General features: G+C 48.7%; 2 protein-coding genes across 2 annotated transcripts in view; one reads left to right on the top strand and one right to left on the bottom strand.

The window, feature by feature from the left end:
- The window catches only part of LOC121048564, a 31,558-nt gene extending 17,000 nt beyond the window's left edge, over nucleotides 1-14,558 (top strand). Inside the window, exon 4 of the mRNA XM_040505033.1 lies at nucleotides 14,174-14,558. Within this exon, the coding sequence (XP_040360967.1) occupies nucleotides 14,174-14,558 (385 nt within the window). The remainder of the gene's footprint in view (nucleotides 1-14,173) is intronic.
- An 8,261-nt stretch (nucleotides 14,559-22,819) lies between these two features.
- LOC120849530 lies at nucleotides 22,820-23,776 on the bottom strand. The gene has a single exon (XM_040221773.3). It carries the CDS (start codon nucleotides 23,774-23,776, stop codon nucleotides 22,820-22,822), a length of 957 nt encoding a protein of 318 aa, XP_040077707.1.
- Between the last annotated feature and the right edge of the window lie 3,272 nt (nucleotides 23,777-27,048).

Below are 27,048 nucleotides of genomic sequence, written 5' to 3'. Positions count from 1 at the left end.
GAAATGAATCGCCGCACGTCTCATTATTCACGCAAAGTTTTGCGGTGTAACGAGCCCCGTTAATTTTGCTGAAGCCGTTCAAGTAGTCAGACATTGTTAGGAGGGCGTAGAATCAACAATTCCAACGCGAAAAAAGAGCACGGGGACTCACACCGACGCCGACAACAACGCAATTCAATGGTTTGTTTAGAGGCGACGGCGAGCTCCTTGCCCACCGTCCACCGCGCATGCGCGTCGCCGGTGGCGTCCATTAGGGGCGCTCCGGTTTGTTTGTAAATATGACTTGGTGTATAGCGATCTTGGTACGACTGGTTTTAACAACCCTTTCGAAGCGTCGATGCTTTCAAAGTGACCAAAATGGTGATCACCATGGCAACCGACAGCGATGAGCCAATCACCTTGAGAGTTTTTGTTGTCTCTATGTTTGTGTTTGTGTCCGGCTAGCAGGTAGGAAGGCTATGGCGCTACTTTCCCAGATCCAGTGACTTTAGTGTGTCCCAGACGTCGCTCTGCTCCCTCTACGAGGTTACAGAAGATTAACCAGTGACTCAAAATTCACGCAAAAATAGCTTTGCGCTTAGTTGCGCTGGCCCGATCGCTTTCGTGCCTCGATCTCTTCGGTGGCTGGAACGGCTAGGGCATCCTGACGAAGTCAGCCTAGCCGCAGTTTTGCTCATCCCGATACAAATCACGTCACGATTGCGCCGGGTGTAAAGTGCTCTCCGTTGGCTGCTCTCCGGGCGCTCGCCAGAGTGGACTGTTTATAACGAAAAGACAGTTATCAGGCTCCAAATACAAACGTGCAATTGTCATTCACAAATATTGTGGATCATATTCTGTCTATTTCGGAACAGGACGGATAAATTAAAATTTTTTTTTTAAGTATTCCTTTAAAGGGTGATATAGAAGTGTTCAATCTCGCAGCAGCAATGATCGCAATTACGCAGTTTGCTCTGGTTTGAACGTGCGTTCATTTATTTCGCTGTTGAATATGGACGTGACAAAAGCCTCACATGCGCCAAGTTTTCAGTCACCAAGAGCTACACCTTTTACTCTAGAAACGCCAAAAGGGCTTAAAGTAGACAAGTCGCATTTTTAGAGCTTATTACCACCGCTAGCGGCTGTTTCGCGGCCTGTGGTTGTCCACGAGATGCTCACCTACTCAGGCCGTAATCGTTTTGTTTATCAGGAAGGAGTAATGGCCCGTTTGCACTTGTGATTCCGAGGGCGTAGCTGCCTCGGCGAATAGCGTATCCTCGCTCCGGGAGGTGTTCTCCGCTCGTCGACGGTGGATTTTTTGGAACGGTCCAAGAGCAATCTTTGTCGTCCAGCGATACATTTTTTCTGTCGCAAGCCAATCAGCTCTTGCCGTCAGTTGCGTTGCGCAGTGCGTTCTTTCGGCGATTCCTGTTGGTTTGTAGCAATGGCGTCCCTCACGGCTCAAGAAACATTCACCTTTCAGGACGAGGAAGGAGGTAGCGTAGACATTCAATCTCTTCGCGGCATGGACGTTATCACCACCATCAACGGCAGCGCTGCTGCTTTGGTGGCGATGTGTCTCCTGCTAAACAACAAGTAGGCGCACAGAAAATAAATTCTCGTGATCCTGGAAGTTGTTAGCCTGATCGCGTAGATAAAATGATCGCCCGTGTCTACATTTCGATCCCCGTCGCCTCCTCGACAAAAGTTTCTCACGTAATAAAACGTATGTACCTTACGATGAAGTGTAATCCGTGTCATGTTCATTTCAGTTCTATACAAATGAGAACCCCATCACTTTGCGACGAGCGGCTGCGTCCGACATGCTGTACACTCTAAGAAAATATGGAGGAAAAAAGTACCAACGGCGCGTCTTTTTCCCTTCTACTTACGCGCCCCCAAGCGGGCGCAAGAAAAGGGGAGGAACGAAAATTTTTTCTCCTTCTCCAGGCAGACGGGAGAAAGCTTTCGCACTCCCTACTCATCTTCTTTCGGTTTCGTTTTTCGAGCAGGTCGCGCACGTTGTTTAATAAATAGCTGTTGAGTTGATTGAGCTTCAGCGGCAGCGAAGGCCGCCTGTAATTCCGTCTTCTAGTCTAAACGTGCAGAACATTTCGGATGCATTGACGTTTTTATCACTATTTTTACCAAACGAGCGAACGAAACCGCTAGAAACAGCGAAGTTCCGGAGCAGTGCCAGCAACGCCACGTACACTGGGTAGGACAGGGGGGTAAAGGTGGGTGAGGAGGAGTGGCAAATCCCGTGCGCCTACACCCGGCGTCCCGAGTGAAAGATCGCGAAAGAGAGCGACAGAACACAAAAGAAAGCAACGTTGCCAGCTGAAGGACGATAGTCGCGATGGTAAACGCGAAGACTGAAAACTCTCAGCAATATCAACAGTGATAATTTAACGTTGTAAACTAAATTCTGAGCTATTCTAACGCTTATAAAAAGCAATATAGTCTTTACGCTGCATTAACTTCCCTTCTGTTGAAATCTCAGAAATCTGGCAGTTGCGCAGTTTCGTATTCCTCAACAGCGCCCACCCGCGCCCACCGGCGAAGCCGGGTATCTGGTTTAGTTTAGCTTTGACGCGAGGCCGTACGTCTGCGCGCTATTCAAAAAGAAAGCTTCGAAAGGAGCGCGAATATCTTTCCACCGGTAAGTTCGTGGATTGTTGAAGATCATGACACTGATCTGATGATATATTTGTGAAATCGAAGGCAGTTGGTAACCATGTGGGACCCTGAGGGTCTGCCTGCATGCTCCGCCGCTTGCGGCAGCCAGAGTGCATGGGAAAATGGCGGACCTTTTCCTCTAGAGTTAGTATGTATAATCTCTATGGGGTAGGATGGCCGTCTCCGGATTGCGGGACTCACGCGGCACGGAACTACAGTCCTACAGTAGCGAAACCACGCGGAACTGTGTCGACGTTTTCGACGTTATAGAAATCGCAGGAACTGCGTTGAAAACAGGCAGGTTTTGCTGCCGGCTACCTGGGTGCATGGTAATAAAACCCGAGATTCAGGAACACAGAAGGGGACGAACACAACACAACGTCTCAAACACAGCTGAACGTTTATTTTTCAGACCCTCGTTTAAAAAGGCGAGCCCCCCCCGGTGCCCCCGCCCGACATCCACAGTCCCGAAGGTCAAGCCGCTTCCTCCCGTCCAGTCCACGTCAGCAGCCCTTCTCGCACACACAGCCATCCACATGCCCTAGGCGCCACAGAGTCGATGAGAACGTCCAGGCAGTTGACTTATCACCCTCCACTGTCACCACTGCTAATCCCCCACTCCCTCGCAACGCTTCCTTGCCCCCCGCCGACGAATCGTACACAAGCACAGCACACAGATATACCCCCTTGCCGTACCCCCCCCCCCCCCCCCCCCCCCATTTACAGTTGCCGGCGTAAACACAAACCTCGAAAACACATGGGGAGGGCCACCCAGTGAGCTCAAATGCGCCGCAAAGTAATCTCAAAGCCTTACAGTTTGTGCCGCTAACCGCCGGTCCCCCCCTTTTTTATGTACTTCCTCATGTTTAATTACTGGGTGATTCCACGTCAATTCATGCAATGATGGTCCGGGTCATATTTTAGATATTTTTGTTAAAAATATATATGAAAGCCATGTTCTTGGGAGGGACATTCAGCTAGATATGAACGCCGTAACAATTTTTTTCGCTGAGAAATAAAATAGAGAAGCTTAAGGCGTGGAAATTGAGAAGATTTCACAATGCTACTTTGCACAGTCGTCATTTCCTTATCGAACCTTTCACGGCACCATAACTTTATTAATAGGTTTTACAAAGGTTATACAACACATACATAAAACATTAAAAATATCTATAAAATATTTCAATGCAAACAAAAATATCAAACATGGCACAAAAACGCGTTTTAGAGACATATTCACAATTTTTTTGCAAATAAACCATCTTTCATAATACTTCACAAAACATATCAAAATGCGCGTATTTAAATATTCTTTACGAATATATAAATATAATATGCCCACCCTTAAACATATTTTTGTTATCAACGCGGAAATTCGGCTGATTTCTCAAAATGTGGCAAGATTGGGCGTCGATATTTAAAAAAAACTCCATCTTTTATTTTCTTTAAACTCCCCTTGGCACTTTGCAGTGACTTGAACTAACCTGTGATGGCAAAAGATTGAGTAACGTATGACCTCCAAGCGGGAAAAGCTACGACAAACCTTCACTCGGAGCGAGCCGACGTCTTCGTCATAGCGGCTTTGCCGCACAGCACCAAACGTTTTGAGCGTTAGTTATGGGATGTATTTTATATTATTAAAATTATTTTTTTTCATAAGGGCTGAGTATTAGTGACGCGAAAATGGACTTTGAGCTGGAATACCATTAATTAGCTTACAATTCACAGGAACAAAACGGCCCCACTGTGCGAATTCGCTAACTATGCATAGATAAGCTTAAAACTCTCAGTTATGCGAGTGGCCATGTATACATCCGGCCTCTCGGCATATGATGACTTCCACAGATGAGAAGCCTGGATTCCTCTCAGGTTTTATGGTGGTCCACTCTGCTTGCTTTACCGCACGAAACTCTCGAACCCGTTCCACAGACAGGTGGAACATGCAGACATTTGTTACTTTTTTACGTAGCACTTCCACAAAGTCTTTTGCGGTGGCAATCGTTGAGTTGAGCGAAGATCTCAACTTGGTGAGCGTTGGTTCTTCCACCTACTTCATCACAAGCGCTTTCTCCGTGTCCAGTGGCTGAAAAGATCCATCTTGCCGAAGAGTGCGGCTTCCGAGACAATTCGTGGAATTTGAAGCAATTCTTGAAATGCGCCGCCGCTCCGTCTGATACAAAAATTATTTCAAAAAAGACTGGGAAATGAACATTAACATACTCTTTTATGGCCTATGTGGCTAAAAGAGCGTGAGCTGTGTCATGTTTCATGTACCATCGGTGACAACGGCAAAGCTTTGCGTGCCTTGCGTGGACGTAACCACACTTGTGGAGAGAGACACTTGAGTTTTTTTTTTCAATGAAAACTCTGCACTTCGGTTGCAAAGAGTACTGTCCATTTTTCCGCAAAATCGAAGTGGAACATCACTTCCTTGGGTGGTAAGGCGGTTCTTGTGTCATGTATCAGGCTCCGTTCAAGGTCAAGGATGTAAGAATGCCTTATATACTTTTCGCTCTCCTATTGCCGCAGGAAGGCGGAAGTGTCCATAACCTTTTTGACGAGTTCGCCAGCGTCCCATAACGCGAAACAGATCTCTTGGTCTTCGTCGAGATGAAGCGACTGCAGGGTGATTCCACGTCAGTTCATGCAATGATGGTCCGGGTCATAATTTAGATATTTTTGTTAAAAATATATATGAAAGCCATGTTCTTGGGAGGAACATTCAGCTAGATATGAACGCCGTAACAATTTTTTTCGCAGAGATATAAAATAGAGAAGCTTGAGGCGTGGAAATTGAGAAGATTTCACAATGCTACTTTGCACGGTCGTCATTTCCTTATCGAACCTTTCACGGCACCATAACTTTTTTAATAGGTTTTACAAAGGTTATACAACACATACATAAAAAATTAAAAATATCCATAAACTATTTCAATGCAAACAAAAATATCAAACATGGCACAAAAACGCGTTTTAGAGACATGTTCACAATTTTTTTGCAAATAAACCATCTTTCATAATACTTCACAAAACATATCAAAATGCGCGTATTTAAATATTCTTTACGAATATATAGATATAATATGCCCACCCTTAAACATATTTTTGTTATCAACTCGGAAATTCGGCTGATTTCTCAAAATGTGGCAAGATTGGGCGTCGATATTTAAAAAACTCCATCTTTTATTTTCTTTAAACTCCCCTTGGCACTTTGCAGTGACTTGAACTAATCTGTGATGGCAAAAGATTGAGTAACATATGACCCCCAAGCGGGAAAAGCTACGACAAACCTTCACTCGGAGCGAGCCGACGTCTTCGTCATAGCGGCTTTGCCGCACAGCACCAAACGTTTGGGCGTTAGTTATGGCATGTATTTTATATTATTAAAATTCTTTTTTTATACGCTGTGAGTATTAGTGACGTGAAAAGGAACTTTGAGCTGGAATACCATTAATTAGCTTACAATTCACAGGAATAAAACGGCCCCACTCTGCAAATTCGCTACCTAATTTCGCAACGGCGCAGAAAGCAATCGTTCTGTGGAGCGCAGAAGAGGTAGATGCGCTTGAGGTCGTCTTCAGTAAATGCCTTCTTTGGGGCATTTGTTATTGCCGTTAAAAGCAACTGAAAATTGACGCAATATATGCATGCACACACCTCGTGCTCGGGACTTTTTTTTTTACCCATTTTGGTCGTAGGGAATAAAATTTGGAGATGCCTAGTTCGGGTTGGGGATGGTCCTTCCTAAACAGCTGCTAAGCTTCCTTAATAGAGCGGGTCATAAACCTTTTTACGACTTTGAACATGTCGTTGATCATGGCTTTGACGACGTCCTTTTTGTCGGGGCTTTGAACAGAGCATGCGAGGTCGTCGCGTGTGTAGTACTCAATTGCAACCCCCACGTCTTCGGCATTCGCCTTTTTCCCCATGTAGGGATCAGGGGTTGCCCAAACACCACATTTGCGCTTCAGTTTTCATGTTTGATCAATCATGTAGGCAGTCGCACCCGACACCAGACGCAATATTGTTTTCTTCAGGATGATTGGTGGCAGAAGCACGTACAATCGCTTGCGTTCCTGGTGGGAACTACATGCCTTCAGCACTTAGCAAAACGCGTCAAACCACTCTGCGCAGTGCTCACAACTGTCTTCGAGTTCGAGAGTTTCGTGCGGTAAAGCAAGCAGAGTGGACCACCATAAAACCTGTGAGAGGAATCCAGGCTTCTCATCTGTGGAAGTCATCACATGCCGAGAGGCCGGATGTATACATGGCCACTCTCATAACTGAGAGTTTTAAGCTTATCTATGCATAGTTAGCGAATTCGCACAGTGGGGCCGTTTTATTCCTGGGAATTGTAAGCTAATTAATGGTATTCCAGCTCAAAGCTCCTTTTCACGTCACTAATACTCACCGCGAATAAAAAAAGAATTTTAATAATATAAAATACATGCCATAACTAACGCCCAAACGTTTGGTGCTGTGCGGCAAAGCCGCTATGACGAAGACGTCGGCTCGCTCCGAGTGAAGGTTTGTCGTACCTTTTCCCGCTTGGAGGTCATATTTTACTCAATCTTTTGCCATCACAGGTTAGTTCAAGTCACTGCAAAGTGCCAAGGGGAGTTTAAAGAAAATAAAAGATGGAGGTTTTTTAAATATCGACGCCCAATCTTGCCACATTTTGAGAAATCAGCCGAATTTCCGCGTTGATAGCAAAAATATGTTTAAGGGTGGGCATATTATCTTTATATGTTCGTAAAGAATATTTAAATACGCGCATTTTGATATGTTTTGTGAAGTATTATGAAAGATGGTTTATTTGCAAAAAAATTGTGAATATGTCTCTAAAACGCGTTTTTGTGCCATCTTTGATATTTTTGTTTGCATTGAAATATTTTATGGATATTTTTAATGTTTTATGTATGTGTTGTATAACCTTTTTAAAACCTATTAAAAAAGTTATGGTGCCGTGAAATGATTCGATAAGGAAATGACGACTGTGCAAAGTAGCATTGTGAAATCTTCTCAATTTCCACGCCTCAAGCTTCTCTATTTTATTTCTCAGCGAAAAAAATTGTTACTGCGTTCATATCTAGCTGAATGTTCCTCCCAAGAACATGGCTTTCATATATATTTTTAACAAAAATATCTAAATTATGACCCGGACCATCATTGCATGAACTGACGTGGAATCACCCTACTGTTACCAACACGCTCGTTTTGTACTTACTTATCCCCGACCTTACCAAACCCCCCCCTTTCCCTTTATCCCAGTTTCCTTCCAATGCCTTAAAAAAAAAGGATTAAGTTTTACTTAACCTTTGGGTTGGAACTCACGCGTCATGGAGGCGAAACTCCGTTTCTGATATAGGACCAGGTTAGGTTGTCTAACGAAACGGAAGGATTGCTTATGCAGTTCCCAATACTCCCTATTCTAATGGTTTCCCTCAATATTCCTTTAGTCGCATTGCATCTGCATAAACAATCCTTCCGTTTCGTTAGACAACCTAACCTGGTCCTATATCAGAAACGGAGTTTCGCCTCCATTACGGGTGAGTTCCAACGCAAAAGCAAAGAACAAAATAATCTTTTTTTTTTTTTTTAAGGCACTGGAAGGAGACTGAAATAAAGGGAAAGAGGGGGGGGGGGGTTTGGGAAGGTCGGGGATAAGTAAGTACAAAACGAGCGTGTTGGTAACAGTAATTAAACATGAGGAAGTACATAAAAAAGGGGGGACCGGCGGTTAGCGGCACGAACTGTAAGGCTTTGAGATTACTTTGGGGCGCATTTGAGCTCACTGGGTGGCTCTCCCCATGTGTTTTCGAGGTTTGTGTTTACGCCGGCAACTGTAAATGGGGGGGGGGGGGGGGGGGACGGGAAGGGGAATATCTGTGTGCTGTGCTTGTGTACGATTCGTCGGCGGGGGGCAAGGAAGCGTTGCGAGGGAGTGGGGGATTAGCAGTGGTGACAGTGGAGGGTGATAAGTCAACTGCGTGGACGTTCTCATCGACTCTGTGGCGCCTAGGGCATGTGGATGGCTGTGTGTGCGAGAAGGGCTGCTGACGTGGACTGGACGGGAGGAAGCGGCTTGACCTTCGGGACTGTGGATGTCGGGCGGGGGCACCGGGGGGGCTCGCCTTTTTAAACGAAGGTCTGAAAAATAAACGTTCAGCTGTGTTTGAGACGTTGTGTTGTGTTCGTCCCCTTCTGTGTTCCTGAGTCTCGGGTTTTATTACCATGAATCATCACCAGCTCCCTTGTTTTTTAAGTATTATTTCAGTTACCTGGGTGCCTTCCGTGCTGAGTTCGGTTCTGTTTTCCGATGTCGAGTGCAACCGGCGTTCAACGTGGTTCTGTATTTGTGCGTGTCAGCAACATAGCTGCAACATCGTGATGGCAGTGTTGTGGGTTGTGAACAGAAGACTGGAATTATCGCCGATGTGACCGTGTGTTCGCGTGTCAGTGGTGTAACAACAAGATGATATGGCGTAACACTAACCTGTCGGGCATTGATGCCGCTGGTCGGGCCGTGATCGGAGGGGGCGGGGTGTCGCAGGTTGGCATTTCGCTTTACATTAAAGAGTTTAATGCCACTTGAGGGGTTACACGCAATCGATCAACGTGCGGATAGTCATGTTGGAACGCTGGTCTGAACAGTATAAGCTCCTATCGTACAGCGGCCAATGTGACTCTCGGTTGTCTCGTCCCCGAGAGCGATTGTGCTCTGGGGCAATGACAACAGTACGAAATCGTGACGGAAAGTACGTATATTTACAATGTGGAATTTTAGCATTAAAAAACAATAGTAGGTTAATTATAAAAAAAAAGCTACCCTTTATTTTGCTGTTTAAATATACTACGGTTCCTGGAGAAACTGCCCTCCAAGTGGCGCGCTGGGATGAGCGCTAGAAGTTTTCGGGCTCGCCACGGCGTAGCTCCGTACACTTAACACCTGCCGCAAGTCGCGGCTTTGGCTGCATTCAAGTTGATCGAAAAGCGATTTCTCAGCCCGTGAAGCATCACTTCCAGCTGAGTGAATATCCGCTCTACAGAAATTAATTCAAAACGGCAATTGCAGCTTTGCGCGAACAGCACAAATAGAAAAACCAATAGAAATACAGGCTACGACGAGCCGCGTGGGGAAACAAACTCATGGCTTCGAACCGCATTGGAGCGGCTTGATTTATTGGCTTTCAAATAATTACGGCATGATCGAGCGTTTACTTTTTAATAAGAGATTCATCCCCTGAGCCATTCAAAATACTTTCAGATGTATGACATTGCTGGGAAAAAAATCAACATGCTGGGAATATTTTTTTAGTGCTTAGGGAGCAGGGTTGTAAAAGTTACTTTAAAAATGTACCCAAGATACAGTTACAGTTACTCATACGAAAATATGCCTAGGTGCGTATCTAGCTACTCGCTTACAAATGTACCTAGGTACAGGTACAGTTGCTTCAAAGATACTTTTCATTTTTACGTCAAGTATTTTCCTCAAATTTGTCACATTACTATTGGAAGTAAATCCTTTGTATACTGGGATGTACACAAAAACAAGTTTGATAAACGTGCTTTATTGGTGTCAATGTTTTTAGGAAGAAAGTTAATATTTTATCGCGAGCGCGTTTAGGAGCTCGTGTCACAGAAAATCCGTCGGATGGCGGTGGCGTCGGTGGCGTGACGGTGAATCCGTGAATGGTCGATAGAGTCGTGACGTCACAGCCACATGAATTCGCGCAGGAATTTCAAACAACCCACAACGCTCATGTGAAACGTGACGTTACGCGTGGAACGAAGGTGGTTAAAGACACACGAATTAATGGTCGCCGCATGTTTCAAATGATCCTACATGATAAACTAATTCATTTGCCTGAAAAAAGAAATTTGAAGAATTTACGCAGGATCGCTCCCACGACCCTTCGGTTGCGATCCAGACATGCTACCGACTAGGCAACGGAGGGCTTGGGAATGGCACTGCGATCCTGCCGTCATTGGAGTGCCTCGATGTCTGTCTGTGTCAGGGTAAAGGCATTATCGCATTGAGTGTTGTTAGCACGTGCCGAGCAAACGCATAAATTAACCTTGCGGGTAAAATGGCATCAAAGCACTGGCAAAAGCTCCTCGATCGCGCCGGGAGTGTTGTATCATAAGAACTAGGTCGTTGTGTGACTCAAGAGCATGAGAAGCGATTGAGAAGGCCATGCGAACGGGGCCCGATAACTCTATCGCGTTCAACTCTTAAAGGCGAAGGTTAATCGTCCTCCCAGTTTTTTTTCTTCACAAACATTTTCAGTTTTGTAAAGTGCAAAATTTGAGTTCGATTTATTGCGTGGAAACACTACGTGACGTTAAATTGCTTTACGACTGTAATTATAATTTATTTTCAGTTATATGTTAAATTGTATTTTCAACGATTTTGACGAAGTAAATAGAAAAGTACCTGAAAAAAGTAACTTCATTTAGTTACAAGTTACTGGAAAATGTACCTAAGATACAGATACTGATACTGAGAAATGAAAGTACCTAGGTTTGTACCTCAGGTACAACGAAAGTACCTAGATACCGATTTTCAGTTACTTGTACCTAGGTACTTTACAACCCTGTTAGGGAGTCGCCGAAAAGTTCCGTACGTTCAAAACGGCCAGTATAAAAGACGAAAACTCTGAGCACGGGTGTAGTGTCCGGGTTAGTGTGGTGTTCCATTGTATTGATATTTGTGTATGCCGTGTATGTGCTCAATGTATGTTCACCTGAAGCTTGTAATAAGCGTAATGCGTGTATAGTAGAAGGATCCCCAAGCGCAGTAGTGGCCTGAGAAAAGCAAATTATTTTTTTTTTGTAGAACATGAATTGGGCGGTACCTAGCGCCACCTATCCTAGCTACTTGCAATTACTCTGCTTGACCCCGCCATCTGGTGGCTAGCGATTTAACCTTCTTTCACGCTACGCGATAAACAGTGGCTTCGAGTTTGTTCTTTCGAGAGCGGCTTTGTGTTTCGCGGATTGAGTTTGCTCTTCTTTGTGATGTGCGGTTGACGAAGGAATTGTGACTCGAGGAACACCAAAGGTAAGACGCAAAGTGCGCGAAGTAACTGGGTATCCGTTGTCCCCGTTTCACATCGCAGTGCTGTCGACGAGAAGACTGAGTAACTGCTTTCGAAACGCAAGTTTCTGTACCTGTGGGGGAATCTGGCTTCGGAAATAAACACAGTTCGCGGAAAGCTCGTGTTACGCTTTTATTTGCTGCTCCTCTCGTCCCGTACAAGAGACGTAGCGTCCTCGTTAAGCCTTATTGGGCTCGATTTGCTCGATTCGGGGCCGCCATATTGAGATGCAAGTGACGGAGGAACTTCCTCCCCTGCTTCAGGGAGGAAAGCTTCTCCCTTTCTAAAAAAACATAGGTTACAAGACCGTTCCACTCCTAAGGGAGGACTATCCATACCCTTTTTTCTGAGAGTTTAAGAAAGACGCAGGAAGCAGGCAGCAGTGCACAAGACAGCTCGTGCCGCCTCATGATCCACACGCGCAGAGCTCCAGCGAGGTTGTCGCACGTGCAGAAAGACCATGGTATGCCACGGTGTACCGGGTTGTCATGGCAACGAGTTATTTTTTTTCGCTGTCACACAGTTTCGCCGTTTGGCCGCCGGCGACACTGCCAGCCGCGGGCACGGTGGCCGCGGAACGATGCAGCCTCTTGGATGCCCGTCGCACGAACGCTATCTGATTCCTCGCCCCTCGCATTCAGCCCTGCCGTGTCTTCACCTAAAGAGTGTATCTTACACCATGATTCAGGGCAACAATGGATGTCTTCACCCTGAGACAGACAGACATGTAGGCACCCTAGCCAGAGTCATCACCTAAATGTATTCCATCGTGTCCAGAAGCAAAGAGCATGCACGCGCCACTTTTTTGGGAGGCGCGCCATATTTTCGGTCGCGTTCATATGAAGAATCTGTTTCTCGAAACCTCGTTTCGCGACACAGGATTCGCCAACAAGATCCATTGTGTGAAAATACCTTTTTAGCTAAGTAGTTCGCCCCAATAGTGCTAAAGATGGCTGCGTCCGCTGCGTCGCCGCCCATGGCCAGTGCCGTCGCACTTACTATTGGGGAAGACTGGGGGAGTAACTGCAACAATACTTAAAAACAAGCTAGCTGGTGGTGATTCATGCTAATAAAACCCGATACTCAAGAACAGAGAAGGCGATCACGCTATACGCCGCCGACACCTAGAAAGTATCTTAACAGCAAATATAGCCCGAAGAGGTATGATTCGGGACCCGATCGCCACTAGAACGATCACGGCACGTCGGGGAAGTCAAAGCTCGGCGAGGGCGGCCATTGTAATGTCGGTGCCGATAAGACTTCCATTGTGTACCTCTTGCTTGATTTTGTTTCAAACATTCTGATTGTCGTTTTTTACTTTACTTTTTTCTAAGAGTGTAGTCCGGCACCTCGCAGCTTGAACAAAACACACATAATTCAAACACCACAGCGCTCTACATACATAAGAAATAACACTGGAACGACGAAGAAACAAAGAAAAACCAGCGGATCCCCAAATGAAGTCAGCTCTACATGCGGGAAGAGTCCACTTGAAACAAGGGGTCGTACGTTCATCCGGGATGCGGGGCGAACCGCCGTCAACGACGGTGCACCGCTGCTTCTTTTATTTGCGCTGAATGTCCTGCTACAGTCCGAGTAGAAAACACCGAATCGTCGTAGCCTCGGCTCCTTTGCGGTAGAACTTGACCACCTCCGCGCGGCTTTTCACGTCTGGTGAAACGAGCGCGTCCTGCTCGTACCGTACGCACTCCGAGCGACTCCGAGAGCTTGCCAGTAGTTGCCGAGAGCAGCTGACGACGAGAAATTTCGCGCCCTCTTGTTGCAGACGCGAAGCTTCGAGAGCAACTGCCACCGGTGACAGAACACCTCCTATTTTCCGCTTCCGCCGAGTCCGCTTCAGCGGCCGCGATGTTTTCGCAAGTGTAAACGCACCATAAGGTCGCGCTGGGATGTGCTATAAGAAAAGTGCTTGAAATAAGCGAACCAGCATTATCGTGTTGTAAAAAAGATTTTACAAAGGCAGAGTATCACTCAAAACGCCAAGCACATCTGCCAACGCATTATGTCGAACTGTAATGGATATTTTGAAATGAACTAACATTATTCTCATCTCGAAAATGATAGCCGATGCAATTGTATTAGGGATATACCTTCATGATAAATTCTGCCCTATAAATCCGAGTTTTCGATCTGAACATCGGCTTCTCTTTTAAGTCCTCCGATGGGATTCGTTCTCAAGGTATTACTTCCATATATTGCTGTATTCGTGTAGTTGTTTATCTTACGAGAAGAATGAACCCAGCGGATTCTCTTTGGTACACCGCCTTTTCCGCTAATGCTCCTTTGCCTTTCTTATCCAGTTAGGCAAATAGAAAGAAAACCAATGATCTTCTGTATGCTTCAAGCCGTTCACATCTCGATGGCCTAACCGCAGTCCCGGACCCCGCGGGGAGCAGCGAACACGACAGAGATGAGGAGGCCAGTCCGGTGAAGCGAGCTCGTACCACGGAGGATGACCACCTCCTGGAGACCATCCGGTCGACGGCCAGGATGGGAAACGGGGCCGCCGACTTTCCTACGCAGGTGGTCACCTTCTTGCTATCCCGCCAGCTCAGGGAATCGGCGCTGCGTGACAGGGAGCTCCGGATCCGCCGCGAGGAAGTGCAGCTGGAGAGGGCCAAGCTCAGGCTCCAGGAGGACAAGCTGTCGTTGGAGAAGGCGCGCTTCGAGATCGAGCGCCAGGAGCGCGAACTCAGGCTCCGCTCGGAGATTCAGGAGCGCGCCGTGTTCATGGAGGTACTCAAGAAGGTTTTCAGCAACGGACTCGGCGGATTGTGACGGCAGGGCAGGTTTCTTTTTGAACGGGAACTCTGCGCTGGCAAATTCTATGTGTGATGGTCGGTTAAATGGGCGTATCGGCCGTGTAGGGTACTTTCTGCGCTTGGTGTTCTAGTCTGTTTTCCAGCACGACAGCACAAAAAGATGTGGCCATGATCTCGTGGGTTTCAAAGGTGGTTTCGCTGCGCGCAGGTTCGAGCCTCGGCAAGACCTTGGAAGGATACTGATACGTGTTCGACTTTCACTGCTTTCAATGATGATGAATGAAATGTACTGTTTTTCTTAGTGTAAGGATGGGCATGCTGTGAGCAAGCTCTGCTTTAAGTAATTGTTTATGTTTTGAAACACTGCCCAGCAGTGAATAAAGTGCCATATTTTGTGAAACATTTAGGAGGAAAAATAAAGGCATGACAATAAATATGTCGTGTTCTTGGGGAATTTAACACGAAAATGTTTTGATTGAAAAGTTTAGATGCTCGGATTTACGAACAACTGCTAGGGGTATCACGGATGCTTCACAATTTAACGCTTTTAAAAAAGTTGAATAGCTTGAAGAAGAACGTAGAGGAACAAAAATATTTTACATCATTTTTTGCAAGTAAAAAACGACGCGCAAATTGTTTTTAACTACATTTTATAATGATGATGAGAAAGAACAAATTTCCACAGTAAGTTAAGGCAGGGCCTATGCGGTAAAGGGTAGCACTTGCCCTCTTAATTTATGCGTTAGTCGGGAAGATATTAAGAAACAAACTTCTCACAAACTTTAAAGACTATTCGGTAATAAGTTCAAAAACTGGGTCACTTGGTATTCGTCATACATGACGTACAGAGGTTGTCCTGAGTTAAGATCCCTAACTACCTATTCTAAAACTCGTCAGCCTAAGGCTTGCTGAAGGGTTCGGGCGATCAGCTACACCCATAGAACTCATTTCTATCTTTGCGTTTGACATACCACGTGACCCTAGCCTAGATAGAACAGCCAAACGAACAAGCAAATATTGGCCTCCCTGGATCGTTCTACGGAAGGTCACTTATACACTTGTTACAATACCTCTACGACAGTTGACGCGATCGCGACCGGCCGCAGTTACACCGCGTCGCCAACTGCCATTGAGCCGCTAACGATCTTTGAGCTCTACTGAGCTGGCCTACGTCAGCTATACTCTATTTCACCTTATGAATTTATGAGGTACCGCAGGAAAGGCTACAAGCACGAGCTCCTTGCTATAGGGCACATCTCGGCAGCACAAGCTTTTGTGCATTGACGGCAGCTGCCAACGCTATGAACTCGCACTTCTAGCCTTGGCTGAGGTATAAAATAAGGTAAAACTGAGCATAACTGATGGGGGTTGTTCGCCTCACTGAGCTCTATGACTATTTGTTGGTTCGTGTTTGTCCGCTCCGCGAATACAGCCATGGTCGGCCATCTTTTTGGGTGAGTTATATTATCTGTTGCCACACCATTGCAGTATGGTTGCGCAATGTACCGCCCGCTAGATAGGGAACACGTTTTTCACTCACAGCTGAAGGATGTCGGGGCGACTTCGTGAAAACCTTAGGTACAAATAAATGTTTTCACCGAACGTATTTCTGTGCACCAGGATAGCCACAAAACACTGAATACTTACCGTTGGTAAGTTGTTGTGTTTTCGTGACTGGAACGATTTGAAAAGCGCTCCGCACAACATGACAGAATAGTCGATCTTCCTTTGTCATATCCACTGAGCTTCAAGAACCTGCTTCGTCGGGCAACTTCAATCAAGCACGAAATATCACCCGCAGTACAGTCTACTAGACTCAGAGCCTGCCGCCACAGCGCTGTCCGTCATATTACTGTTATGGCTAGGGATAATATAACTCTATTAATAAGACGGCCGATCGTGGCCACATTCAACGTTGGCCAGATTCCTGTACGTAGGCGGAGCTGGGCAAACGCGATCCATCAAATAATCACAGAGGTCAGTGATTCGTCCCAGAGCCGTTTAGAGAGAGTTTGGCCATTCATTGGGAAGTATGGAAGGCAAATGAAAAGACGCCATTGGCCGAAAGGTGGCTCGGCGAGTTCCAGGGCGTCTTGACAAATTCGAATGTGGCCGACCATAAGCCGGAAATAATACCCTGGTGGTGGTCACTAGAAACAAAATTAACAAGTGCGTCGGAGTAACTCTCAATGACTGAAAATATGCTGCAGGTGATCTTTCAGTCACGGTCATCCAGAATTACAGTGGAAGATGTCACTAGCGGAACAATCGACATAATCCGTACGCCACATGCCGAGGTACAGGAATCTGACGTCCGAGCGGTCACACTCTTCTGAGAAAAACACAGTTTGAGCAGCGCATTCGTTTCTTACATCTTTTTGCATGACCACAATGGAAAAAAGCACGTGCATCATATTTTCAATCATTAGAAATTACTTCATTTAACCCTTACGCTCTTATTAGAACTGTTTCACGCTACCATCGTTAGAAGATTCTTTTCGGCTTCTGGTTGGCCAAAAGGACATGCCAAGTCCTCTCTCTGCGTCTGGCGCACGCCCTGAATCTGCCCCGCTCCTCCCATTGACTAAACTCTCTCTATACACGGCTCTGGTTCGCCCAGCGAGGTAGAGTTGCTTAGGGCGATAAAGTGGTATACCGTTCACCAGGTATTCCCCCCCCCCCCCCTCTCATGGACGCCGCCATGTTGTACAATTTTGACCACTATATAGACACGCGACCGTACCAAATCCTGACGCCTTTACGCAAAACTGAGCGGAGATTTGTATTGCGAACGGTGTATAAAACATAAAAAATGTTTTTTACTATACTGTTAGCTCCAGAGATCAGTGTCTAGCTTCGATAAAAACCCAAAATACAGCACTGCAGCTGACGGCATCTAGCGGAGGCATTGCGAAGCTGCCCCAGTTTTGTCGTAGAAGCACATGTTGGACTTAAAAGAAATGCAACATATCTTATCCTTTCACTACTGTTATTAAAGATTAATACGCAATTATTTGTGCGCGGTAATTCGTTAAAACCTAGACGTAAAACCATAGGGTCACGTGTCTAGTCAAAAATGTGCGACATTACGGCAGCCAATTGGGGGTCACTTTCAGCTTCCAGCCTATCGTTCTAAGGTTCCCTACCACGTTGGGTTCGCCCCACTGATTTCTATGACAATTGCTGGATCGTGCTTCTCCGCTTGGTCGCTGCGGCGCGACTGCGGCCACCAGACTAGGAAAGCGCGCGTGTGTATGAAGGCACTCTACACCAGACGGCCATCTTGCATGCGGCGAAATCGCATTTTCAAAAGTGTTGCAGAGGCTGGCAACAGCGTGCTTTAAACACACACAAAAGGCGTCACATTCTCTATTTTGCTTTCATTCAGCGTTTTCTGCGTTCTAAAATCACCAACTGTTCAAACCAACGTCAACTTCGTCTTCGCTTCTTGGATAATTTCATGTGCCGTACATTTGAACGCTACAATGGCCAAAGCAGCCACAGGGGCCACAACATATTTCCGGAAAGGTCTATTAGCCTTGTTCACACGAGAGATCTTTTTAACGCGCCTCAGTTTAGCGAAACCGAGATTTCGCGAAATCGGCCAGTTCACACGTGGTTTGACGCGCGAAACCTGTGACGTACGTATTGACTCACGGGAATTTCGCCCAACCTTGTCACCTGCACCAGGGCCCGTTTTCTCGAACGCGAACCGTGGTTTAAAGTTAACTATTGTTTATAAAAGGGGGAATTCCAGGTCACGTTACTGGGAGAGCAGGGGCGCCGAGGGAGGAGCAGTACCTAGAAGAAAAATGGCCGCGGCGTCGCTTAATGAGGGCTAATAGTTCTGCTTGGTTCTGCTGAACATTCATTTCGATCTGTCTGTTATATTAATGACTCTCCATCAACCTATTAGCACGTCAAGCAAAGCGATAGTCCAGAGGGACTACTAAACTAACCGACGGCAACATTCCGCGAACGCATCACTCTTCAGAAGTCCGGGATCCAACACATATGACGGTACATAAGCCTTGCAAGTGTTTTTATGGTGAGTAAGAAAACGTTTTGTGAACGAATGTTGGTACATATTGTAACATCCGTAAGTGTAGGACACTGAATGACAAGGGTTAGGGATACAAAACTTTCCGCTGGTGGAACGACGGTCCGGTTACCGGCCTGCCTCCCGAGTCCCGACTGCCTTGTCCCAGCGGCGAAACTCGCCAAACCACTTCCCTCCTCCCTCCGGCCCGGGGGACTTCGTCGCATGCGCGGTGCACGTGTTCAGGAACCGGCGGGCCCCCAAGGCCGGAGCGAGTCGAGCCCGTCTCCGCTGTGACGACGACCGGTTTTAGGGAAGGGGAGCACAGCAAGCGGCCCGCCGCGTACCACCATCGGCAACTCATTTATTTTCACGCTACAAATTCCTCCCTGTTCAGCTGAAGAGGTCCCAATCTCAGCATTAACATCCGCGACGCACACCAAGAATTTCACGCACATAAATTATACACCAAAGAAAACCGCAAGCGCAGCATCTGAACACACAAGCACTTCATGCCAGAAGAAATAAGCGGCAACGGAGGACTTAGTGCACATACAATTGTCACACCTGACCCTTCCTTTGTTCAAGTCTTGCACTGCGTCGGAGTCCATGATCTGCCGGGTTTGTGGTCACTGTACTAGCACTTGCACTTTGAGCTCTCGACGGTTCCGGAGTGTTCGGTACGTCCACGGCATCAAAGAACTCGTCCTCCGAACTCTCATCACTAGCTTGGTCAAGCCCCGCCGAGCCATCCTCCCCAATCTCACCGTCCCCGTCGGGGTCTCCCGGACGTTCGTAGTACGGTTTTAGCCGTGCCACGTTCACAATGTCCTTCCGGCGCCCGGTGCGGTCGACGATTTCCCAGTTGTTCGCTCCCGTCTGGCGCAGCAGTCTGAAGGGTCCATGGAAAGGGTGCAGGAACTTCGTGGTCCGATTGCGTTTGCGGATGGGCGTCCGAATGTAGACCAGGTCTCCTGTGCGAAAAGTGGCCTCCCTTCTGCTGACGTCATACCTCTGTTTGTTCTTCCGCTGTGCTTCCAGCTCACGAGTGGAAACAAGCTCTCTGGCTCTTTGCCACCTCTGCAGCACCTCTTGGTTGCTTGGGGCCCGCACCTCGTCGGACTGTACTCCTAGTGCCGCATCAAGGGGTAGCGTTGCCTCTCGTCCGTGCAAAAGGAAGAAGGGCGTGAACTTCGTCGTGTCATGCACAGAGGTATTGTAGGCAAAGGTCGCGTATGGCAGAAAACGGTCCCAGTCCCGATGATCAGCCGACACGTACATGCTTATCATGTGCGAGAGGGTGCGGTTAAATCTCTCGCACAACCCATTCGTCTGCGGGTGGTAGGCAGTGGTCCGGTGGTGATTCGTGGCGGTCAATCGGAAGAGCTCTTCTATCATATCCGCAACGAAGTGCCTTCCCCTGTCGGTGATCAGGCTTAGGGGAGCTCCGTGTCGAAGCACGACACGCTCCAAAAAGTGTGTTGCGGCGCTTGCCGCTGTCGCATCGGGAGTTGCGACCGCCTCCGCCCATTTGGTATGGTAGTCCGTGATGACGAGAACGTAGCGATTGCCATCAGTCGTCCTGGTAAGGGGCCCCAGGAAGTCCATCCCTACCTGCTGAAATGGCTTGGGGCTGGGCGGTATCGGCTGTAGCTTTCCTGCAGTCATCAAGGGTGGCGTCTTCTTCGTCTGACAATCAGGGCATGACCGCACATGGCTGCGCACGGCTCGAAACATCCTCGGCCAGTAATACCTCTGGCGCACTCTCTCCCAGGTCCTCTTGACTCCCAAATGCCCGCTGGTCAAATCATCGTGGCACGATAACAAGACTTCTTTACGTAGCTGGCGGGGGACAGCCAAGGCTGACCGGAACTTCTCGAACCCTCTTGCCCGGCGATACAGTGCTCCATCGAGGAGGTGAAAGGCCCGGGCAACGCGCTTGGTTTTCGCTGCGACGGGTGCCTCCGGCTCTTCGAGGTGGTCGATGAGCGTCTTGAAAAAGCCATCCTCTCTTTGCATTTTTGGCACGTCGATTTCTCGCAAGGCCAGCAGCGGGTGCTCGCTCTCATCGTCGTTGGTCTGCTGCTCTACTGGTAGTCGTGAGAGAGCGTCGGCGTTCATGTTCTTTCTGCCCGGGCGGTGCGTCACGGTTGCGTTGTATTCCTGCAGCAAAATACTCCATCGGACGAGTCTTCCGTTAGGATTTTTGGCATTCATTAGCCACGTCAGGCTAGACTGATCCGTGATAATCGTAAAATGACTTCCGAAAATATACGGCCTAAACTGTCGGCACGCGTACACAACCGCGAGGCACTCCTGTTCCACCGTAGAGTAGTTCTGCTCCGCTCGATTGAGATGTCGACTCACGTACGCCACCACCCTCTCCTGGCCGTCCTTTCTCTGAACGAGGACCGCGCCGATCCCATACCCACAGGCGTCGGTGTGAACCTCAGTGGGCAAGTCTGGATCGAAGTGACACAAAATGGGAGCCGTGGTCAAGCACCTCTTCAGAGCCTCGAATGCCCGATTGCAGTCATCATCCCAATGGAAAGTGACCTGCTTTCGCGTGAGGTCGGTGAGGGGTCTAGCGATGCTTGCAAAGTCACGTATGAATCGTCTGTAGTAATTGCAGAGGCCGAGAAAACTCTGTACGTCGCGCCTTGACCTCGGCACTCGAAAGTCGCTCACAGCTCTCAGCTTCTCAGGATCAGGTCGAACAGTCACTCCGTTGATCACATGTCCGAGGTATCGAATCTCCTCGGCACCAAATGTGCATTTGGAGGGCTGTAGGCGCAAGTTGGCCTCGTGGAGGGCCCCGAAGACGTCCCGAAGATCACACAGGTGCTGCTCGATCGTCCTGGAGTAGACCACGATATCGTCCAGATATGCGAGGCACACCCTCCACAGCATTGTCGACAGGACTTTGTTTATCATGCGTTGGAAGGTGGCCGGTGCATTGCAGAGCCCGAATGGGACTACATTGAACTCGTACAAGCCTGAACTGCACGAAAACGCCGTCTTCTCCTTGTCCTTTTCATCGATGGCGACCTGCCAATATCCGCTGGCCAAGTCAAGCGTCGTGAAGTACCTTGCTCCCTGCAGGGCGTCAACAATGTCGTCGATCCTTGGCAACGGGTGAACATCTTTCTTGGTGAGCTCATTCACTCGTCGAAAATCAACGCAAAACCTCCAGGTATCATTCCGCTTTTTGACGAGTACCACTGGCGATGACCAAGGGCTGGACGATTCGCGAATCACGCCGTTCCCGAGCATCTCGTAGACTTGCTCCTGGATCACAGTTCGCTCATACGGGGAGTGCCGGTACGGGTTCTGTCGAAGTGGGGTCGCGCTGCCTGTGTCGATGCCATGAGTCACGACATGAGTCCTTCCAGGCGGAGAATCAGGCGATGCGAAGAGATGACTGTACTCACTCACAAGATTCTGCAGGTGTTCTCTTTCGCTTGGCTCCAAGGTCTCTCCGAACGACACGCCTTCCCTGGCTCCAGGTGTCTCCGAGGTCAGTGGAGCGGCGACGCCCAGCTGAACATCGGCGATAGGGATCGCGTTTCCCATTTTTGTGCCCTTAGCAATAAAAAGCTCAGAACCGCCAGGATTGGCCACTCGCACGCATCCGATACCTCCGGAAAGTTCAGTGATGGTACGAGCAATCACTGGACGCTGTTTAGAGTGGTTGCCAGTCGCAGGTTCAATCACGGCCAGTCCGTTCATGTCAGCTCTCACCAACACCACGGCCTCAGAGCGTGGCGGCATGCAAACCTCTTCGCAGCAGTATACGGGCGCGTCTCCTGTAGTGGTAGATTCATGACCGGTAAGCCCGAACTTTTGTCCCAGCAAATAAATGCACTTGTCAGGGAAATCCAGTACCACGCCCGCAGTGCGACAAAATGGCAGGCCGCAAAGCACGTCGTAGTCAAACCCTTCGATTACGAGGAAACGCTCCCAAAGCTTGTTGACCCCGACTGTTATCTCAAGTTCAACTTCGCCTCGCGGCACTATAACTGCGCCGCTGATCACCCTCACACTTATACCCGAGGGGCTGCACTTCAAAGGGGCCTTGATCGTGTTGAGAAATCTTCCCGAAATCACATTTACTGCCGATCCCGTGTCGAGAATGAGAGACGTCTTCTCGCCATGCACTGTTGCCGGCAGCATAGCCAGGTGGCTCTTTGCGAGAGTCGCGAGAAGTGGCTCACCCTTTGCTTCCCCGGGAGGCGGCCTTAGTCCCGGGCGGGTCCGTTTCCCGACTGAACGTCGCGTCTTGGGCAGCTCCTCTGGATATGTCCGACTCTTCCGCATTTAAAGCAGATAGGCTGTCCGTTGGCGGCGCGTGTCGTGCGCGCGGGGAATGTGGGCCTTCTGGCATTGTGCTCGGTGAGCGGTCTAAGCACTTCGGTCAGAGTTTTGAAGAAGTTGCCCACCTCCGATTGCAGATCTGGCGACGACGTAACCTCAGGCGGTGGCGCAGACGGCTGTTGGTAGAAGCCCGGTGCTGTCATCCCTTGTGGCGTTGCTCCTTGGGGGCCCGAGAAAGCTTGGCTGGCTCGTACCTCCTGACTCGCGTGTTGCGACGGCCGAGTGTTAAATCCCGGCAGTGGATGGGACGGCATGGCCCACATATTATGTTTGGCCATCTCGCTTGCTTGGGTCAGACGCTGGAGTGTGCCGAGGAAGTCGGCCGTGGTCTGCGGGTTGGCCAGAACGACTCGTTCCAGCATTTCTGGCCTGAGGCCGCGGGTCAGCTGTCGGAGCTTTTCCTCCTCTGTCATGGCCTCGTTGACTCGAGCGCAGAGCTGGAGTACATCGTAGAAGTACTCTTCCGGTAGCTCCGACGGCAGCTGGAACCGCTGGCTGAGCCGCAGATGGGCCCACTCCCGCATGCTGCGGTTCCCGAAGGTCTCCTTGAGCGCTGCCTTCCACGTTTCCCAGGTAGTTGGTGCGTTGGTCCCTCGCAGTGTCGTGGAGTACCATTTTCGAGCATTTCCACCAAGAGCAACGCACAGGTACTGCTCACGGCGCGTTCCGTCCCAACCGTTGAAATCCCCTGCCCGCTCGTAGAACAGCAGCCAGTCGCTGACGTCATCTTCCGGATTGCCTTGAAACACCGGTGGCGTAAACATAGACCTGAACGCCGCAGCTCCCGGTGTTCCGGCTTCTGGGGTCTGGTTCGTGGCCATCGCCGCCGTGTTGATGATCCTCCCGCTCCGCAGAACCCGGGAGTCGGCCGCTCCTTCTAGGCCGTCCGTGGTGTCGATGGCGTCGACTGAAGGTGCCCCACCAGCTTTGAAACCGCTGTCATATCGTAGAGTTTGGACCTACCCCGCACCTCCACCACTTGTAACATCCGTAAGTGTAGGACACTGAATGACAAGGGTTAGGGATACAAAACTTTCCGCTGGTGGAACGACGGTCCGGTTACCGGCCTGCCTCCCGAGTCCCGACTGCCTTGTCCCAGCGGCGAAACTCGCCAAACCACTTCCCTCCTCCCTCCGGCCCGGGGGACTTCGTCGCATGCGCGGTGCACGTGTTCAGGAACCGGCGGGCCCCCAAGGCCGGAGCGAGTCGAGCCCGTCTCCGCTGTGACGACGACCGGTTTTAGGGAAGGGGAGCACAGCAAGCGGCCCGCCGCGTACCACCATCGGCAACTCATTTATTTTCACGCTACAATATTTATACTAAGACGTTTAATTTGTTACACTATGCACGGCAACTCGTGAGCGGCGATTACTTTGCGGAGAAAGGAGGTTATCCTCAATAAAGTCTTCGTTCCGGGTGAACAGCTGAAACATTGTACTGTTTTTTTTTTTTTTTTTTGTTCTCAGTGCGCCGACAGTATGCCGACAGCATTGAGATTTCGACATATCCCCGGTGGCCAGCAATTCAACGGTGACGAGAAGCTTAGCTTCTCGTCACCGGTGAATCGGTTTCGCAAACGGAAGAGAGAGCAAACAGTTGAGATCAGGGGGGCTAAGCTCGGCTCGGAGAGATCAAGGCGAGTTCTCCGCCGAACTCGGCGCTCGCCGCGATTGGTCGGCGCCATGCATGACGACACGCGCCGTCACTCTCTAGATCATGACGTCAGAACGGAGGGTTTGAGGCGGTCGGAGAATGGCATATTCAGAACTCGCGGCGAGATGCTCAGACTTCATTGTGACGTGGCAAAAGCCGCCGCGGATAGGAAAAGCTTGCCAGCTCCGACCTAGGCGAGTTTGGGCGAGTTGGGCGGGAGATGAGGGAGGCGCGTCCAAAATGGCAGCGTTTTTGTGTATGTTTCGCCGTCGGCGTACGTACTTAAGCCACGCCACTGTGTTTGACATAGACGACGTTGATTTTCAGCAACACTATCGCCTCTCGAAGTATGTGGTAAGGTGGCTGAACTGCGTGGCAAACCGGGCTTGAGGTGATGGAGCCGTGAATGAACCGTCGTCCCCGTGGTAAAACCTACAAACAAATTCTACAAAGTGAATCCTAGAAACAAATCTGTTTCTACGGCAATCGTCAACCAAGAACGCAATTTATCATTACCTACCGGCTTTTACGATTATTGTAATGGTTTGCTGCGCTGCGTAGATGCAAAGAAAAACGCACTTGATAAGATTTAAACTAAAACAGAGGATACAAGAGAAGCAATCTATACCCGTTTTCACCTCAAGAAAAAAGGAAGTTTAGCTCAATGTTCGTGCGCCGCGCGAAGTAGTTCTCACAAGATTTGGTCGTCGGACGCAGGAGCGGTACTTTTTGCGTTTGTAACGTGTACGTCTTGATAAAAGAACACATCTCTAATCTAAAATACACCTACATATGTCTCAATTCTCAGCATAACGAGGCAAATTAGTAATGCTCCGCGAGGAGCCGAACTTTTTTTACTACGGTTCTTGAGGTGAAAACGGGTATAGGTGAATGGCGCAGACTAACAACTGTGTAATTTCTTTCTCATCTTTTTCCCTCCACAGCGTATTTCGACAAACAAATCGGTCGTCAGTTGTTTATACGGCAGAACATTCCAAAACATGGCGACATTGTTGCCTGTAGATAAGCAATTTAGCCAGTGTGGTACAACCGCTAGCCTGGGGTCTTTTACGTGCACTACGCAGTAGTGATTCACGGTTGCACGCCGGTGCGATGCTCATTAAAATGGACACGGGCAGGGGTGGGGTTAAACCCAGGCTCCCTGGGTTCTGCAGCGCGAGCTTTCGCTCCACGAGCACCCTTTTGTGAAAAAAAACATATTTTGGCTGTGTGGCGACGTGGAGGCAGAAAGATGAGAAAGAAATTACACAGTTTTTAGTCTGCGTCATTCCTGTATGTTGTTTTTCGCCTATTCTCTGCTTCACTTGTAGATACGCCAGCTGAACGGAGGAAGAAAAATGCAAAACAGAGAGTCGCAAGTAACATACACACACACTCCGCTGGCAGCGTTTTTGCATAATCATAATAATAGAGAGTTTTAGTAGACCGTTTTCGGTTTCCCGCTCCGCTCTATGGAAAGCGGAGTCGCCATCGCGCATGCGCGACCCGCTCTGGGATTTGAGCGTGGAGCGTCAGCTCCGCTATCGTCACCATTTTGAGAGGTACGTTCCACTCTCAGTAAAGGTTCACTAGATGGTGCTTTTCTGGAAAGTTGGGTGCTCGCTATTTGAAATCATGCTTGGGAGCGCGCTTGACCCTTATGAACCTCGCTGCACTAAGAAGCTGCGCAGACTTTGTTTGAAAAGGCGTCCCCCAGAAAACGTTTCACGGTAGTCAAGTACCTCTGGCTGCTTCGAGAAATCGCTGGCCGCAATCCTTTCAAGGCCCCTGAACGGTGGGTACAGGTGCTGCCTTGTCTAAGCCAGCGGGCTCGATATTTCTATGCGAGATGACGACGACGACGTTGAGAGGGTGACATACCGGGCAACGGCGGTGTCTCAATGTGAGCCCTGGGCCTCGGTTCCTCGGAGGCGGCAGCTTCTACTTCGGCTGGACTACCTCCTTGGAGTATGATTCTTTGACACCAGTGGACCCCAGTGAGCAATAGCGCCATTATGTTCCTGGTGCTCCTTCATGCACTGATCGAACGGCGTGCAAGATCCTTATAGCTCCCTGCTCACCCGCCCAACCCGCCTCCATGAAGTCTGGACTTCTGCGAATCGGACTGCCACCCTCCCCAATACCAACAACCCATGTCGTCGTCATCTTGCACGTATATACTCATCACATTACCATGTTCCCTAGACGCGGCACCGCGGGCCTCGGTGGTACGGGCTGCTGCTTTCCGCGATGCCGCGGCTCTCCAGAGCCAAAAATTAAAGGTTAAAGACCAAAGACTAAAGCAGTCGGCAAACGGACAGATATTTTGTTTGGTTACTTCAGGCAGCAAGACAGTGAAAATTAACGAAAGCGAGTGCTCCATTTATATCTCTACTTTTTTTTTCCCCAATGAAATGAGTCTTTTCTTCTTTGTATGCTT

The sequence above is a fragment of the Ixodes scapularis genome, unplaced genomic scaffold, assembly GCF_016920785.2.
Source record: "Ixodes scapularis isolate PalLabHiFi unplaced genomic scaffold, ASM1692078v2 PGA_scaffold0__279_contigs__length_252992795, whole genome shotgun sequence".
NCBI lineage: Eukaryota > Metazoa > Arthropoda > Arachnida > Ixodida > Ixodidae > Ixodes > Ixodes scapularis.
This window is presented reverse-complemented; position numbering and strand designations above follow the sequence as displayed.

Coding starts and splice junctions, on each gene's coding strand:
- LOC120849530 (XM_040221773.3), bottom strand. CDS start 23,776: ATGGCCACGAACCAGACCCCAGAAGCCGGAACACCGGGAGCTGCGGCG.